The 16422-nt window shown below is 37.6% G+C and overlaps 2 protein-coding genes across 4 annotated transcripts; one reads left to right on the top strand and one right to left on the bottom strand.

Annotated features, from left to right (window-relative positions):
- Window positions 1–1552: 1552 nt before the first annotated feature.
- Window positions 1553–6414, top strand: LOC145912014 (uncharacterized). Its single transcript, XM_082999443.1, has 3 exons — window positions 1553–2302; window positions 2506–2806; window positions 6278–6414. The coding sequence occupies exons 1-3, from the start codon at window positions 1553–1555 to the stop codon at window positions 6412–6414; spliced, it is 1188 nt and encodes a 395-aa protein (XP_082855569.1).
- Window positions 6415–8455: 2041 nt separating this feature from the next.
- On the bottom strand, window positions 8456–15290 carry LOC145912494 (V-type proton ATPase subunit H-like). Of its 3 annotated transcripts, XM_082999975.1 has the most exons (14): window positions 15087–15290; window positions 14452–14601; window positions 13979–14182; window positions 13816–13920; window positions 13367–13420; window positions 13048–13086; window positions 12465–12562; window positions 11961–12153; window positions 11661–11756; window positions 11517–11599; window positions 11096–11221; window positions 10352–10453; window positions 9043–9156; window positions 8456–8811 (listed from the first exon to the last, which is right to left on the bottom strand). In XM_082999975.1, the coding sequence occupies exons 1-14, from the start codon at window positions 15156–15158 to the stop codon at window positions 8778–8780; spliced, it is 1470 nt and encodes a 489-aa protein (XP_082856101.1). In that variant the 5' UTR covers window positions 15159–15290; the 3' UTR covers window positions 8456–8777. The 3 variants fall into 3 exon arrangements, with proteins under 3 accessions (XP_082856101.1, XP_082856102.1, XP_082856103.1); XM_082999976.1 differs by lacking the exon at window positions 13367–13420; XM_082999977.1 differs by lacking the exons at window positions 13048–13086; window positions 13367–13420.
- Between the last annotated feature and the right edge of the window lie 1132 nt (window positions 15291–16422).

Here is a 16422-nt window from a genome sequence, read left to right as displayed (position 1 = left end):
AAACAGATCTAAAGCATCACGTACGACTTGTAGTTAAAGGGATTTTGGACGAAAAAAACAGCCAAAAAGTTTTAGTTCTTACTCTAAATCGGTCCTTTTGAACCTTTTTGCACTTGTGAACCGTTAAATAGACGACTTTTTTAAAGTCAATGCCGACTGATAGAAAAGTTAGTGCGGACTGGCACTCGTCCGCGAACCAACGGTTAAGAAACTAAATAATCATCAATGTTTCTTTATGTTCAAGCTGTTTTTCTTGTTACTATCCACAAATCTCAGAAAACGTATGGATGGATTTTGTGCACTCCTTAAACAACGTTTTTAGCAATTTTTCCAACTTATTTTAGGGCATTCAAGAGTAAGCGGGTTTAAAAACGTCAGTGGTGATCAAATTTATTTACGTTAAACCCATAAACGTAAAAGTAGATAAGTGACAAAAATACATTTTATTGTTGGTGGAACCCAGCACGATACAGCTCTTACACGTCCATCTCCCAAATTACAGTAAATGAGCCCAATTATCGCCTTTTGTTTTGAATACAATTTTACCTTCTTTTCAGTCTTGTCAAATAAAGTTTCTTTCATCACGTTGTCTGTCAGTATCGAGTGTATGAAGGAGCCCTATAAGAAGCCAAGCCTAATAACTTAATTGATGCGGTTGCCGACGTTTAAATTTACAATACAATTGTCTATTTATTGTTTAGAAGAATATCACGAACACTCGATCCCGTTGTCGCCCGTAAAGATATATTTGCATAAATTTAAAGATCACATTTCCTTCTTGCACTAATTTCAACGTTGACCAAACTTATAACCTTCCGGCGATCACACCCGCAAAATTCTTGAGATTAAACCTCAAACCGTACATTAAATTGACCTCCTCGGGTCTGTAATAAGCAGTCATGTAAAAGTCTTGGCCTTCCAACCTTTTAAGACGTTTGCGTTGTGCGCTGTATAGCTCAATCAGGGACAAGTTGGCGGCGACGACACCTCTGTAGGACATGTTTAATTACAGGTAATTGTCGCGAGGCGGCTAGAGGATTTGTGCGTCACCGCCACGCAAGTTCATTATTTATGCTCGGCCAACGCTAATGGCATCCCTTCTTGTGCAGTTTGGAGACAGTGTGTTAGGCTTTACGAAAGGGCTGTTATAATATGGTCGAAGCTCCCAACAAAGATGCTAATCATGATTGTATCAGTCTAAAAAGATTAGAAGCGCAGTTAAAGAAGGATCAGTTTTAAATATTTCCACAATAAAGCAGTTGTAAAGCTTTACAATTTCAACTTTTTGCAGGGCTCGATGCGATGTTATCACATACTTGCTTCTAAAAAAGCAAATTGCTTCCAATCGTCACTGAATATTTTTGTTTAGTTACGCCAAAAGTAAAACTGTTGCATCTCCTAGTTTATAACATAAGATTTTTGTACTTTAGATCATTGAAGTACACAAATGTGTTTCTGAAACAGCTGCATCGTTCCACGTTTTCCGTGTTAGATGAAACACGAATAACTAAAAAGAGCAATAGAGTTTTGGACGCACTCGAGGAAGTAAAAAATGTCTGAGAACAACACATACTCAGTACCCAACACGACAACTATTGACGGCACATTTTATTTAAGTGAACGCTGGATTGTTTTTCAAACAGTGGCCGTGGTGTTGTGGTTAATTTCAGTTTACCTGCTGTTGTCGTTACTTGCTTCCGTAGCTTTTCGACGTAACACTAACAGGATAATACCAACCCATGCAGTAGCTCTGCGGGCCTTGCGCGTCAACCAAGTTGTCACCACAGTTAGCTTGAGTTCAACAACTGTTAGACCCAATGATGGATCCAACACCGCTACATTCAGTTCGGGCACTGGGGACAAGAGAGGAAAAGTGCAGAGAAAGAAGAGTATAATTAGCAGCATTTTCCTGCTAAGTGCCTCTGCGTTTACGTTCTTATATTGTACAATAGCGTTTGTTGAATTACACTTGGGCTGGTACGTGGATATGGCTTGCAAAGTCACCTATGTGATGACCACAATGATTTACGCGTTGGCTATCGGCTCAGTATACCTGATACTGTGGGATCGGCAACGTAGACTTTACAATACCCCTGCTATCGGACATCTGACCACAAGGTGTTTGAAGTTGGTCAGTGCCTCTGCTTTGGTGATCACTATCTTGTCATCCGTGGCCAGTATTGTGATTTTGAACGTATCAGCATCGGGTATCAGCACACCGCATGGATGCTTCAGAATGAATTTGGATTTACCCCGGTGGATAAGGATTGTCGTTCTTCCAATCTTGGCTGTTTTGCAACAGGTAATAAATGATATGTAGGTGAAACGGTTTGGCTAAATCCTTACATGCAAGCTGTACTTAACTAATTTTAGTTAACCGAAGTAAAATTGGTTTTCGTTGTAATCTAGTTGAATTTATTTCTCGTTATTAACAAAAAATTCACTTTAGCGTAGAACTAAGATACTTGACCAAGTTTCCAGCTAAATGCGTGACTTTATTTTTAGGCATTGTTGCTGTTTTTGGTAATTTACCCATTGAAGAAACAAGTCCGCAACGTGGGAAATAATCTGAGCAAAACGAGCAAGTTCCACAGACTCATGAAAAGGCTCGCCATCTCTACATCCGTGTGCGTTATTTCTGATGTAGTCTTGATCATCACTTTAGTCACCTTATCCGGCAAAGAAAGTAGTGGAATCACGGGACAGCTGCTCACCAGCGCTAACCTTCTCGTGAATGTCTTAAGCATTTCCTTTTCATTTGCAAGATGGAGGGAGAAACTGATTGTCTGTACATGCGGAAATGCAGGTACTTGAGGCAGAACAATGCTAAAGTTGTAAACAACTTTGTTCTGGCGACCTTGGTTCGGATGCGATGTGAAGAAGAAACGGGTGAAAGGCAACAGAAATGTAAACAAAGTGATTTTTTTTTCTTTTTTTTATCGTTCAATGCCGGTTCGGCGCAACGATTTCTGACCAAGTTCTGAAAGTAATCGGTCCCATACGCTGTTGGCTGATGGTGTCTTCCAAATGGTTATGAGAGACTTTGATTTGGTAAATATATTCACTTATGTATTTCTGTGTTAAGTTCAACACAGCGATATGCAAACAGCTCAGTTCGTTGATGTTTAGAAAAATATATTTCGTCAAAAAGCATCATCTATTTCTGCAACTGTCACAGGCGAAAAACAGAAAAAAAGGAAAAAAGTGGAAAAAATCGACGTCGCGAAGTGCAGGGTCTGTAGGCGATCACGGTGCAACCGATAAGACTCGATAAAAAAAATGATAAAACCACGAAATCAAGCGAAAACATAGGCGGCATAACGGGAATGTTTTTGTTTCTGTTTTTCGCCTGTGGCAGTTGCGAAACTGATGTTGACTTTTTTTTGCGAAACATATTTTTCTAAACATCAACGAACTGAGCTGTTTGCAAGATCGCTGTTTAACTTAATGTAGAAATACATATCGTGATACAGTGCGCGATCGACAGCCTGCCAGGGGACCTTGGTTCTTACTGGTCTGAATAAGTTTGTTATATTCTGTAAACACAATTTATTCATTTATTTAAGAAATATCGCCTAGTATACATAAACACGGGGCTTTATTTTTTCATGTAAATTCAGTCGTTTCGGTATGATTTTCTTTACTTCCAGCACGGCTTCTGACTCATTTATAAAAAGAGGATTTTGGCTTTAATTTCACCACGTAAATTCAACAACACGTTATATCCATTGCAAGTATTTGTACAGAAAATAAGAGAAACATGTAGGCATATAATTTCTTTAAATTGTGGTTTTGGCCTGAATTAGTAGCTGGGTCGGAAACGTGAGAAGTTTTCTCGGTCAGCATAGTGGGAAATTATATGTTGTTCGTCATTTTCCGTACGTGACGAAGCAATCTCTATTTGTAACTGGTCATTACAAGGAATTTGTGATCGCACGTCATGTTGAAATGTTTTAAATTAATGCTGTTTATGCGACGTTACCATGACAAGTTTTTCTGTTTATGAGTCCAATTTGATTGGACTGTGCGAATTTGACAACAAATTTTTTCGCGACCAAAGATTTGGCTAGGCCTCCTTAGATTATAAGAGGCAAGATTTTCCTTTCATGATTGGTTGTTTTTCTAATAAATAACAGCACGGTCAAATTTAATGCCACTGAATCCAAAATGAACGGAGCACACATTGTATGTTGTTATGACGTATGCAAACCTGATGTGTACAAAACAAATAGAAATATAATTCTGATTCAAAATGTCGTTTGTTTGCAAAAAGTGCACAAATCCAATTGTGACCGATTAGCTCATTCGTCAAATATATGCTGGGAAAATGCTTCTGTTTAACAACAAGAGAGCAATTGTCAGCAGTTGGTATGGTTGCGGTCAAGGTGTCAGTAAATTACGTGGTCAACTTGACGGATATTGTTACAAAATTGTGATGCTGGACATTGATAGCCAATCAATCTCAAGACATGATAAATTTATGACGTAACACAATGACATATTTTAACACAATTTTTATTGCACAGTCGAGAATGTAGTTTATGTAAGAGGAAATAAACGTGAAAAGCACAAAAAACGCGAACTATTGACCAACGTCAAGAGGCAGCAACAGCGCTGGTTGATTTCATTTAAGACAATAACTAAAATATGCAATGAAAATGCCCTAATCAAAAACTAATAAGCACAGCAAGTATAGTGCGACTTTAAATTATCGAATGTGGCAACACACGCAGTATGTAACAAAGAACAATGATAGAAATGCATGGATTTGCAGCGGTGTATTTTGGACCGACTAAACGTTTGTAGCACCATCATGCGACCAAATCCGCCCATGCGATCACCCAATGGCCACTAATACCGACACCTAGAGACTGATTGAAACGGTTAAAAACACAAACATCCAAAATTTTATTGTCATACCAACAGTGGAGGTACTGAAATTCGCATTTCAGAAACATTTTGTCCGCTTTTCTCAGCAAAGATGGCATAGTTGTGTAAGGGTATACTTAGCACACAAAATTGGATCATAATTTCATCTTGTTTCAGGGTTCAGTGTGCAATTTTTTGTCAATGCAAATTGCTTTAAAGAGTAATGGGAAATTTCGTTACTACACATAAACAAAAACGATTTCAGGTCACGATTTATTGATCTGCTTATGCCATGCAATACATAAGAAAAAACGCATAATTTTCTAATTTGTAATGTAAAGGTTAAAACGTTCTGAGTGCTCCTGTTGGTACTGTTCTCTGTGTACGTGCAACATGGCAGACTCGAAGAACTATAGCTACTTTTTTAAGCTTTTGAGACCTTCAGAATTGCTCGAGAACAATACACCATCCGTTTTTAACATGACCAATAGTGACGACTCCTACTACTTAAGTAGACGCTGGATTGTTTTTCAAACAGTGGCCGTCGTGTTGTGGTTAATGTCAGCTTACCTGCTGATGTCGTTATTTACCTCCGTGGTTTGTCGACGAAACACCAAAAATATTATGCCACCCAATGTAGTGGCTCTGCGAGTATTGCGCGTCAACCAAGTCGCTGTAACGTCCAGCTTGAGTTCAACCAAGGTAACGACAAAAGACACTGTAGACAGGAGTCAAAAAGCGTCATCCAAGAAAAAGAAGAGCATGATCAGCAGCGTTTTCCTGCTAAGTGCTTCTGGGTTTACGTTCCTATATTGCACAATAGCGTTTGTGGAACTTCACTTTGGCTGGTATATGGATATGGCTTGCAAAGTCACCTACGTGATGACCGCAATTCTTTACGCGTTAGCCATTGGCTCAATTTACCTGATACTGTGGGACCGGCAACGCAGACTCTATTATGCGCCTGCAATTGCGCATCTGACCACAAGCTGTTTAAAATTGGTCAGTGCCTCTGCTTTGGTGATTACTATCCTTTCCTGTCTTAGCAGTATCATAATTTTAAACGTAATGGCAAGAGGAAGCAGCACACCCCAAGGGTGTTTGCGACTGAATTGGGACTTGCCCCGTTGGATTAGAATCGTCTTTCTTCCGGTATTGGCCGTTTTGCAACAGGTAATAAAGAACGTTGTGTTTAAAATTTCACATAGATGATCTAGGAGAACTGATAAGTTCACACAACTTACCTTCTTTACTGCAATCTACTCAATCTACTATTTTATGACTATTTTGCAAAAAAATAATAAAATTTACTGTGTAAATAATACTTTGTCTATAATCTTCAACGAAAGCCAAATCCTTCTTGGAAGTTTTATAATAATCTACAATTTATCTTTAAATTATATTTTAGGCACTACTACTGTTTCTGGTACTTTACCCATTAATGAAACAAGTCCGAAATGTGGGAAAGAATGTCACCAAATCCAGCAAGTTCCAAAAACTAATGAAAAAGCTCGCCATCTCTGCCGCCGTGTGCGTGACATCTGACATTGTTTTGATCGTAGCATTGGTCACTTTCTCCGGAAAGCAAAGTAGCGGAGTCGTGGGACCCTTACTTACAAGCCTCAATCTCATCGTTAATATCGTGAGCGTTTCTTTTTCTTTCGCAAGATGGAGGGAAAAGCTGATTGTCTGTACATACAGAAAAACATGAGCTTGCGGAGGGAATTTAATGAACTTGCAGTGTTTGGACAGTTGCAAACAAATTTGATGAGAGAGATTTTTTTTATGCCTGTTTGCATAATTCGTTTTTTGAAATCCCACAACATTTTAACTTTGTACTCACAATGCTGACGTATTTCGTAACTCTTCGCCGACCATTTCACAGGACCAAGAATGACAGCTTTACCCGTACGACACTGCAAAATTATGTCGGTGAAGAAACATGACTTTTGCAACTTCGCCCATTCTTCAGTGGTCACGTGAACCATTTATTATAGGTTTAGTTTAGGTCTTAGAAAGTGTTGTAAATGAAACATTCGCATTTTTTTCTGCATGATGTTTGCCACGGAGGCAAACAGATAAGGATCATCACCCGCATCTTAACTATGAAGCGCGTTATCTTTACCCACTCTCCATACTGTCCATTGACAAATTATTCTAGTTCTGTGTTGTTTCGGCATAGTGAAGGATGTAACTGCTGCCTAGCCAATTTCTGGAGTGGTTCACCATTGGGCATGTTTTATTGTGATATGAGCTTCACTTAAACTGTAATACGAATTTTACCACGTGTTTCGCATGAATGTCTTTTCATGTTTGCCGTCATTATTTGTTTTAATTTTCATTCCGCCCATATGTGGGCTATGTAGTGATTACATTTTTCAACCGATACATCTCTTATATTAAAATGTGTCCAAACATCTGGAAGTATTCGAGTTATCTGCAGCGGACAAAGACACGTTTTAACTACAAATGCGTGACGTCGCTGTCATATGTCACATGATTCACGGTTTAAATCGTTGTACATTTGCATATTTAATTAAGTCTACAATGTCTTTCAGTTTGTTACATGTTCAATTCGATTCTATGTTATTGCTACGACAAGTAACTGCTATCATCACTGAGACGCAATAAGCTATTCGCCAGTTTACAGATTTATTCCCACGAGACTGACATCCTAAACTGTTCAATACTAAACTGCTCGTTCTTTCCAGTAATAAAATAACATTGTATTTTTCTGACGTTTCGCCTGTACGAACTACAAGGCTTCTTTAGAGAATAAAACGAATACGTAGAGAAACTAAATGCAAGGAATTACGCGACAAAAAAGTACAAAAGGAGCGCGACAGTTAAAGCATAGCGGGACATAAATCAACAGAAAGCATCAACCATTTAACGATTTGATTTGCGAAAAATAAACTGACTGACTGATGTTACCTAGTGGTCAAACCTATTTCCAATTTTCACCAAATTGTTTATTCGGATTAAACTGTTTGCCGGAGGATCCTGCGCTTTAACCCATAGGCCTTTGATGGCCTCCCATAGACTCATAGCGCTATCAAGATCATTACAGTATGTTGTAACCATCCCAATTCATGCAATCTGTAAAGTCAGCATTTTCTCGTCCCTGCTCGTAAATTAGCTTAGGTACATGTCACACTCACCGTTTGAAGTGAGCGACAAATATGCCTTCTGTTGTTAGCCATTATGTTACCAGGTTTTGTTGCAGCATAACCAATTTAAATTTATGCACTGGAATGGATATTGTTTGTTTTGCCCAACCTAATACAACGTAATACATTTGGGCAACAGGTACAAATCTTTTACGATTGAAGGGAAAACAGTTCTGTTTAACTCAAGCGAGGCAGCACCGCAGTTGGCATAGTTACGATAAATATTATGCAAGTTACCGACACAACGAAGCAGAAAACCTGATCGGACTTCGTACCCAGGATGACCTGGGGATCAATTCCCGGTGTGGTTGAAAAATGAAAACAATACGAGTGTTTTGCGTAGTGAGTGGTTCTGAAAAATTAACATAAATTTGCCAAAACTGATGCTCAACTTTAAACATCGGCGAGCAGCAAACCACAAGACGAGATAAATTTATTCCGCGACGCAACGAAGACGGAAAACACCGATCAACACAATTTCTATTGCACAGTCGAGTCAAACCAAAGAAGAAACAATAAGTTTTCCGGTCCTTTTTTGAAATAATAAGACACAAAATGAATCACACAAATGTACACAACAACGTCGTATTTTACAGCCTATACGAAAGAACCGTATTGCGTGATATCTTTTTATAAATCTATCAGATGTATGTGCGAGTATATAGTTAAGTAAGAGAAAACGAACATGAAGAGAATGGAATAAAATCGTGGACAAATCACCAGCATCTGAAGACAGAATCACCCGCTGGTTAATTGCTTTCCAAGATATTCCCTGAAAGGTAAACGAACGACCCTGAGTTAAAACTGATGCGTATATGGCATGATGATGCCGTATGGGCAAAATATGTACATACTGTAAACCAGTATTTTGGATGATTGCGCAGGTCAATCCTATAGTAATTACTTTTTTGTGTATATGTATATGCATAAATATTATTGTTAAAATTTACTGACGCGGAACCTCGGCACGTACAGAAGACGAATGACAGAAACATACACTTACCAGTTGTGTACCATGAGCTTCTGTACCGCAATCAAGGCGTTGTACTTCACCTGGGAGTTCTCGTGGCAAAGGAGCTGCATGACGAGCTGCTTTATACCAAGCTGGTCAATCACCCTATGTTTAAATGTAAGAACAAGTGTTAGGGGAATGCAGACAAACTTATTCGACAAAAGTCGGTGCAGAAGTAAAATCTTGTTACGCCTGCGTATGGCATTAGACCAGTGGCTCTCAAGCTGGAGTCACAAGACATTTTCAATAGGCCACGGAGCTATTGAATAAAAAAAAAGTATTTACAAACTTTCTTTACCCGGTCTTTTTCAACTTTTTTGATTCGCATGATAAAAAAGTTGCACTGTGCTGGAAAGGTAAAGTCCCTGCTACCAGAAAGACCCCCCAAAAAACGCCGAGATTTGGTAGGTCCGGCCCTAGTGGTGGACCATAGGCAAATAAGTTTGGGAAACACTGTTTGAGACAAAGGAAGTAGTGATTGTACAGGTTGGTAAACAACAATTAGCATAGGAATTTTTACAGAGTGGTATGAAGTGGGCAGAGCAATCTGTATGCAAAAGAGGCATATATATATACACCTTCGGCCGAGAGGCAAAGTTTAATTATGTAAATGACTCAAGCGTGGTAACTTAAAGGCAAGGTTTTTCTAAATTTGTTTGGTAAAATCAATACAACTGTGTGACTACAATAACCCATCCCAAATCAGTTATGTAGATCAGGGTTTTCTAAACTGGGTTCCTACACGATCCTACAAAGTCTAACATTTCGTTGATTTGGGGCTATATTATGACGTCATAATTTGTTACTATGACGTTATCAAGTATCGAAAAACTGTGTTTGAATTTCAATGCATGAGGCGTATTAGACAAAAGGGCGGCGTTGACGATAAAAACACGACATCGGTCTGTGACACAACCAGTAAGTACCAGTTGACATATATCATACTGCGAGACTGACGTTGCAACAACCGATGTCAGTTACGCAAGCGAAACTAGGTCAACATATTTTGTGTGCGTCGTGTAAGAAACACATTATTTTTAGGTCGCTTTTCTTCGAACGTTACGAATGCGACGTTACGTGGTGCGGACACACGCACGTAATAGCCACTCGTTTCTTTTGAAAAAACCTGGGGTCCCCCAAAAAAAGTTTCACAAATAGGAGTCATGACAATAAAGAGTTTGGGAAACCATGTGTAGATAGTTCACCACAAAAGCTCATACTTAGTCGGATACATGGTATTCGTTTCCGGATATAATCACACGTATTCACTGTTATCTGTGCAGATGAACTCAGCACTTACTTCTTGCCACGGGGATAGTGACGAACGTACTCTCCGATGTCATGTGTGGCTACAGCCAGTATGTCTGGATCCTGACTGGTTTCCATCAAACCGGTTAGAATCCTGCAAATAGTATGGTTTTGCATAATGCACTTCTGAGCTTTTAGCTAGTTTTGTATATAAAGTGACAAAGCGTTTAGTTATTGTTAAGGGAATATACCGCACGTGTAACACGTAAATTTTGACACGGCTTAGGTGTTATTTGTTCAGCAAAGACATGCTTAACATAGGCTTCAGCTAGGAGCATTTTATGAAAACTGGCAGACATCACCGTATACTGTCAAAGAAAAGGACGACCTTGACAGGATTTTTAACATGGCTGGAAATTAATTTAAATCTATATTTCAAAATTTAATTGGTTGTTCCACGTAGTGGTAAACGACCTCCACATGAAAGAGGCAATTGTTAATCGAGTTTAATATTGCTGCTACGTGACTGAACGCACAAACCAAAATACAATGCATCCTTGAACACAGGAAGAGATCGTTTATAATGCAATTTATTTGCCGCTATTCATCAACAGTGCTCACTGTAAGCTATAAAGTTGTACTACTAGATTCCTCGGCAAGCATATTTCTGCATTAAAAATACTGAAAAACCCACAAATGTTTCCATTGTGTTAAGAGCGATATTTTAAGTTTTCCATGCAAAGACATAGCGTTTGATGAGAAATAATACTTTTAATTTAGGTGAATATATTTTTACTTGAGCAACTCGTAGTTCTTTTCGTTGAGTCTCGCCGCGTTTTCTCGCCAGAACTTCTCGGATTTGTGAACCGGACTCCACTCGAGACGACGAGATTTTAGCTCAGATGAATATTCGTCGAAAGAACTGGACAAGTTTAATGTTAACTCAGTTGCAGTGAATTAAAAACGCGTGATGCATTAAACAAAATATGCAGGCCGGAAAAAAACACAGTATAAGTCTGGTTATGTTGTACTTTAACACAAGCACCTGTAAACTAGTGTTGTGTTCTCGGTTTGATGGCAATGCAAATCCCTATGACCTTAAACATGTTATCCGTGAACTATTGCAGTTTAAAAGTTGGATTAGGACAAACTATTTATGCACCGTGATCGTGCATGTAGATTAAAAATGATATACACCAATCTACAGTATCTTGTACCTGAGATCTTGTAGGCATTCACTGAGATGAGTGCTTAAATATTCCACATCGTTAGTAATGTCCTCATCCGCAAACTGTCGTCCCTGAATGGACAGAGTATCCATTATTTAAGAGTACAACAATGTGTAAACAAGAATATCTTACCTCAAGTATTTCCAAATTTTTGAGCACTTTGCAATGAATCATGGCCAGAGAGTAGACCTTCACTGTGTCGGCATCCTCTGGCTTCTCAACTAGATTCTGCCATGGATATGCATACATTTACAAACACCTGTTGCTGATTGGTTTGCAAGTCTTAGTTAACTACACAAGAAACAACTATATGACTCATTTTTAAAACATAATAGTTATGTGGTGATTGTAAATTAATAGCTTCAACCAACAAGTTAGGCCTATTACGGTGATCATAGTTGATTTTAACTTTTATAATTTCTGTGAACTCACTCTAAATGTGGCTAAAACAATGCGAGTAACTTTCTCCTTGGCAGCTTCACCAAGCACATCTGCCAGTATGGGAACAGGGTTATACTTTCCCATCCTGCTTGCAATATCTGGTGAAAATGACAGAAGCCACACACAGAAGATGGTTTGATATTGCAACTGAAAACCGCATTTGGTGTAGAGAACTGCCAGTAAGCTGAAAATTAAGTAAACAAATTAGACAACAATCAACATGTAGTCGCAGGTTTGCATGTTATTGAAAACATTTATAGTTTTTGATGAACTTCAAATATAATGAGGGAAATTTGGATAATCACATATAGTAGCAACTACCAGTTAACTTGGTTTCAAGTAAAGGCTCATTTTTTGTCATCCACAGGCTTCAAAAGCCTGATGTATATGTAATAAATCATTGTTTTGAAACAAGTTTTTTTTAATAAAATTATGTATAATAGTAATCATAAAAAAAACATATTATAAAAGACAGCGAATCATCCGTTACATTACCTGTTTACTCCATCCATTTCAAAAAATGCAACTCTATATTCTCGGACTCTCAACATCATTTGAAGACAGCTCAGGATGCTTTGGACAAAATCTGTCAACTAACATTTACAAAAACAAATAGATAAAATCCAATAAAAAATTGTTTGAATATTAATTTCCTTCATAAAACCCATTTGATAGTTTTCTAAGCACAAACTACACCAGATAAAATATGAAAGCATGCACTGCAAATGATTGATGGTTCATAATTGTTAAATGCAATTCAAGGTCAAACAAATTGTTTAGCATCGCAGTTTATGAGAAATATAAATTATAAGCACAACCACAAAATTATGTGAATTCATGCTTCATGCCAAAAATCAGAATTTGTGAATAATTTCACATTTTTAATTTTAAGCAGAAAAATGTCTCAGGAAAATTTATAGGCAGGATGCCTTTTAGCCTATGACATTCCAGAACAATCTTCTATGGAGGGCTTGCAAACAAAGCAATGCAGTAATAATCAAGGAAATAAAATTTCAAATTTATTTAGTATTTGATCTACATGATGCCTCAAAAAGCATTTCTACTAACTGTAAAATACCTCTGGAGAAGTGAACTCATCCTTGGACAAATTTGCCATCTATTTATATATAAATATGCACTTTAATTGCTACATATCAACGTGAAGTTATGAATCTACCTAAAAATCAAACCACCTGATGTGTCTACATATAAAAGCAATCTAATATTTATCTATGACACTTTGCTTTTGTTAAAAAAACATTCAGTTTTTACTGCTTTCATGGACTGCTAAGATTTTGGAGAAAGCAGCATTTATACACAATTTCACTGCAAAACTGGAATGAAAAAGACAGGGATGGTAATTAAATGGCAGCAATGATTGGTGCAAAAATACCTACACCCAAAAGTGGCCCTTGTTCAGTTGATGTGTGTTGCCTTCTTTCCGCCCCACTCTGTGTTGTTACACATTACAACAGTCACAATAATAAACAAAAAACACAACCCTGAGGTACAGCAAATGAGAAAAGCAGACTCAACGAGTGAAAGAAAAACCAATCCACCACAAATAAAAAAAAGCATGTATATATATATAGATGTGGAAATATTAGTCTGCAGTGGCAAACTGGCCAAATTTTTTAATGGCTTGATGTAAAAGTGACTTGTAATCGCGATGTGAAGAAACTTAAAAAAAGTTTAAATGAATGCTCTACAGCAAAGTTACATTCATGGCATTGTAAAAAAAGCTTGATAATGGCCAGGGCAGGACATATACATAGAGGACAAGGAATTTATTGTACATATACATAAGTGTTTATTTTAGCCTTAAAGCCTAAATCAACACCTTTACCTCATTTGATAGTTGTGTCTTAATCCAATTCAGATAGTAGCTAAGATCCTGAGAACTCATCTGTTCTTTGCCCCAACAAGCCAGTTTTGCTATGATGCGACTTGCCTAAATAGAGAAGTTTATTTATTACACAACAAGCGCATGTCATTTTCCAAACAAGTACCTGATGAACTATGAATTTGTCATCTCTGTTTAACATGTTCATGAAACCAATCCATGGTGATGGACGTTTTTTGTTGTTGCCATCACTGAAGAGTTGAATTCTTTGAGGGTCCTCTGTCAGCAAGTCGTCCACAGCTGTTAGCACATATCTGACTGTTTGCTCCTTAGATATTCTGGTCATCAATGATATAAACGTTTTTGCACACTGCAATCAATATAGAAAAGTTATTTAGGAGATGAATATCGCATGATAAGTTCACACTTATGGAAGCTTATATGTGTGTTTAAAACACAAGTGCCAAAGGCAGAACAGTGCCAAAGTATTTAGCATTCATGCAAAACTATTTTTACCTTTCAAAAAGCAGTTATAAGTTACACAGAAAAATAGACGTCAAAAGCAAACCTTTAATGTGAAGTACATGTGAATACAGAAAAAATAGCCATTACAAGAACTAACTAATTCAAAAGACAAACCTCATCACCCCTTCTATCCAGCACTTGTTTTCTGGCATCAGCAGATTTTGCAAGATCAAATTCACGAATCACTTCAAAATCTTGAGACTGTATCATCTGCCCCTGGAGGTAAGACTGCCAGTTTACCCGATGTCCTCGAATTTCAATTGCCTGAAAACAAAATTCATTCTCTATTGTTGAATGCCAAACACAAACATTGCATCAAACACAACAAGATGATAGTACGTTTGAAACTGATGACAGTAGGTAAAATATTGTGTGTAAAGCAGTGCAAGGTTTTTTAAATATTGTGTGTGAAGCAGTGCAAGGTTTAAAGTTGACAACAAACTCCTAAATGCTATTTATGCCCAAATGTTTTTGACGAGGGTTGTCATAAATTTGTTTTCCTTTGATGTTGTTCTTATGTATTTGTTGTCCAAAGACTCAAGGGACCAGTCCAGCAGTTTTCACATACAACCTGCTAGTGGAAGCGCTAATACGTAGTTAGTTTCACCCTCGAGGGAAACTGCTGTAAACACTGGTGTATTAAAAAGTAAATTACCTAAGTTTAGTGTTACTTTTAAAGATACAAACAACCTTAGCTCAATAACACAACAGCATTAACTAAGGGGGTTTATTTATATACATTAACATACTTGTGCCTGAAGCTTGTTGGTTGGCACTGGAGGCAAAGAGTTTAGCACAGGTTCGCTGTTGTGATTGTTCATAATTTTCGTTTATGCCAATCGCTCCTAACAAAACGTATGATGATTGAATAAAAATAATTGTAAAGTACGTACGATTTTCCGTTTGTTTTGCAAAATAAAACTCCATTAACCACCTACTACGAAAAACCAAACCAAACTGTTGCAAACTATGTATAAAACCAGCGACTGTTTTCGAATAATTTGAAAGCACAACTTAAAGAACATCGAATTTTATAACTGTTGGCAACTACTACGTTAGTTTACAAAGTTGAGTTGAACATGCCTAAATATAAGCATGTAAACAACAAAATCGGTTTGACGTCCTTGATGATTTCTTTGATGGTTTTCTTGTTAGTTAGCGGAGAGAAAAAAAACAGAACTTCAGTTGTCTCCGTTATTTTAGTCATGTATTTAATGCTTGACTGACCTCCTATGACGCACAACATCACATGAAATGAACATCTCACGTGATTACATAGAAATTTACCACATTGGAGTTATGTCAGTTTCTGAGACCGGTCCTAAGGGTCCATTTTTGGCCAAAAAAAGACTGGCAAATTTAGTGCATAAATAACGACATAAGTCGCTACAGCAAAAATACAACAGTGTGTATTATGATTTTTTAGCAAGAAACACAAACCTGCTCCGTGGCGATACAGTCGTTCGGAGTACCCCCAGTACACTCGTCTCAAGAGTAACTTCGTTAGGATAATCAAATGCCTCTCGCACCCGTTGAAAATGTGCGTCTAAGAGAGGTTTAACTAAATTAGAACTTCAGGTTTATATGTTTGTTATAACTGCAAATTCCAGAGGTAGTAAGCTGTAAACTGGAGGTACCCCGATCGGCCGTAACGCAACGAAGTTGGTTCTTATTCGGTTAGTAAATATTTGGATTTGGCCGAATAATCGATGCAAGTTCTCGTATTCTGCCAAATCGGTTTATTTTTTGTGTTGGTTCATCCCTGGTTTTCACGCGTTGAAAGCTGTTAGCAGACATACGTTGAAGCAGACATACGCAATGGGACAGAACATACGTATCTAAAAAAATACCATTTCTGTAGAACGTTTGTTTTGTTTGATCTAATCAATACTTCTTCTTCTTTTTTTTAAATTTTATTATATTTTACTGACTATAGACTGGATAGTTGATAAAATGCGCGACATTTTTGTGAAAATATAAAAGCACATCAATATCATCGTATGTCATATGACATTAGGTTGAAACAACAAATTCGGACAAAAAAACACTTTGATTAAAAAATTACATTGCAAAACAAAAGTTTAA

The sequence above is a fragment of the Ascidia mentula genome, chromosome 8 (assembly GCF_947561715.1).
Source record: "Ascidia mentula chromosome 8, kaAscMent1.1, whole genome shotgun sequence".
Lineage (NCBI taxonomy): Eukaryota > Metazoa > Chordata > Ascidiacea > Phlebobranchia > Ascidiidae > Ascidia > Ascidia mentula.
This window is presented reverse-complemented; position numbering and strand designations above follow the sequence as displayed.

What these genes read in the sequence shown, in the direction of transcription:
- LOC145912014 (XM_082999443.1), top strand. Translation starts at nt 1,553, where the DNA reads ATGTCTGAGAACAACACATACTCAGTACCCAACACGACAACTATTGAC. An exon ending in TCTTGGCTGTTTTGCAACAG is followed by an intron (nt 2,303 to 2,505) that starts GTAATAAATGAT and finishes CTTTATTTTTAG; the next exon opens with GCATTGTTGCTGTTTTTGGT. An exon ending in CTGTACATGCGGAAATGCAG is followed by an intron (nt 2,807 to 6,277) that starts GTACTTGAGGCA and finishes ATTATATTTTAG; the next exon opens with GCACTACTACTGTTTCTGGT.
- LOC145912494 (XM_082999975.1), bottom strand. Translation starts at nt 15,158, where the DNA reads ATGAACAATCACAACAGCGAACCTGTGCTAAACTCTTTGCCTCCAGTG. An exon ending in AGACACAACTATCAAATGAG is followed by an intron (nt 13,421 to 13,815) that starts GTAAAGGTGTTG and finishes GTAACAACACAG; the next exon opens with AGTGGGGCGGAAAGAAGGCA. An exon ending in TTGTTTTAGCCACATTTAGA is followed by an intron (nt 11,757 to 11,960) that starts GTGAGTTCACAG and finishes TATCCATGGCAG; the next exon opens with AATCTAGTTGAGAAGCCAGA.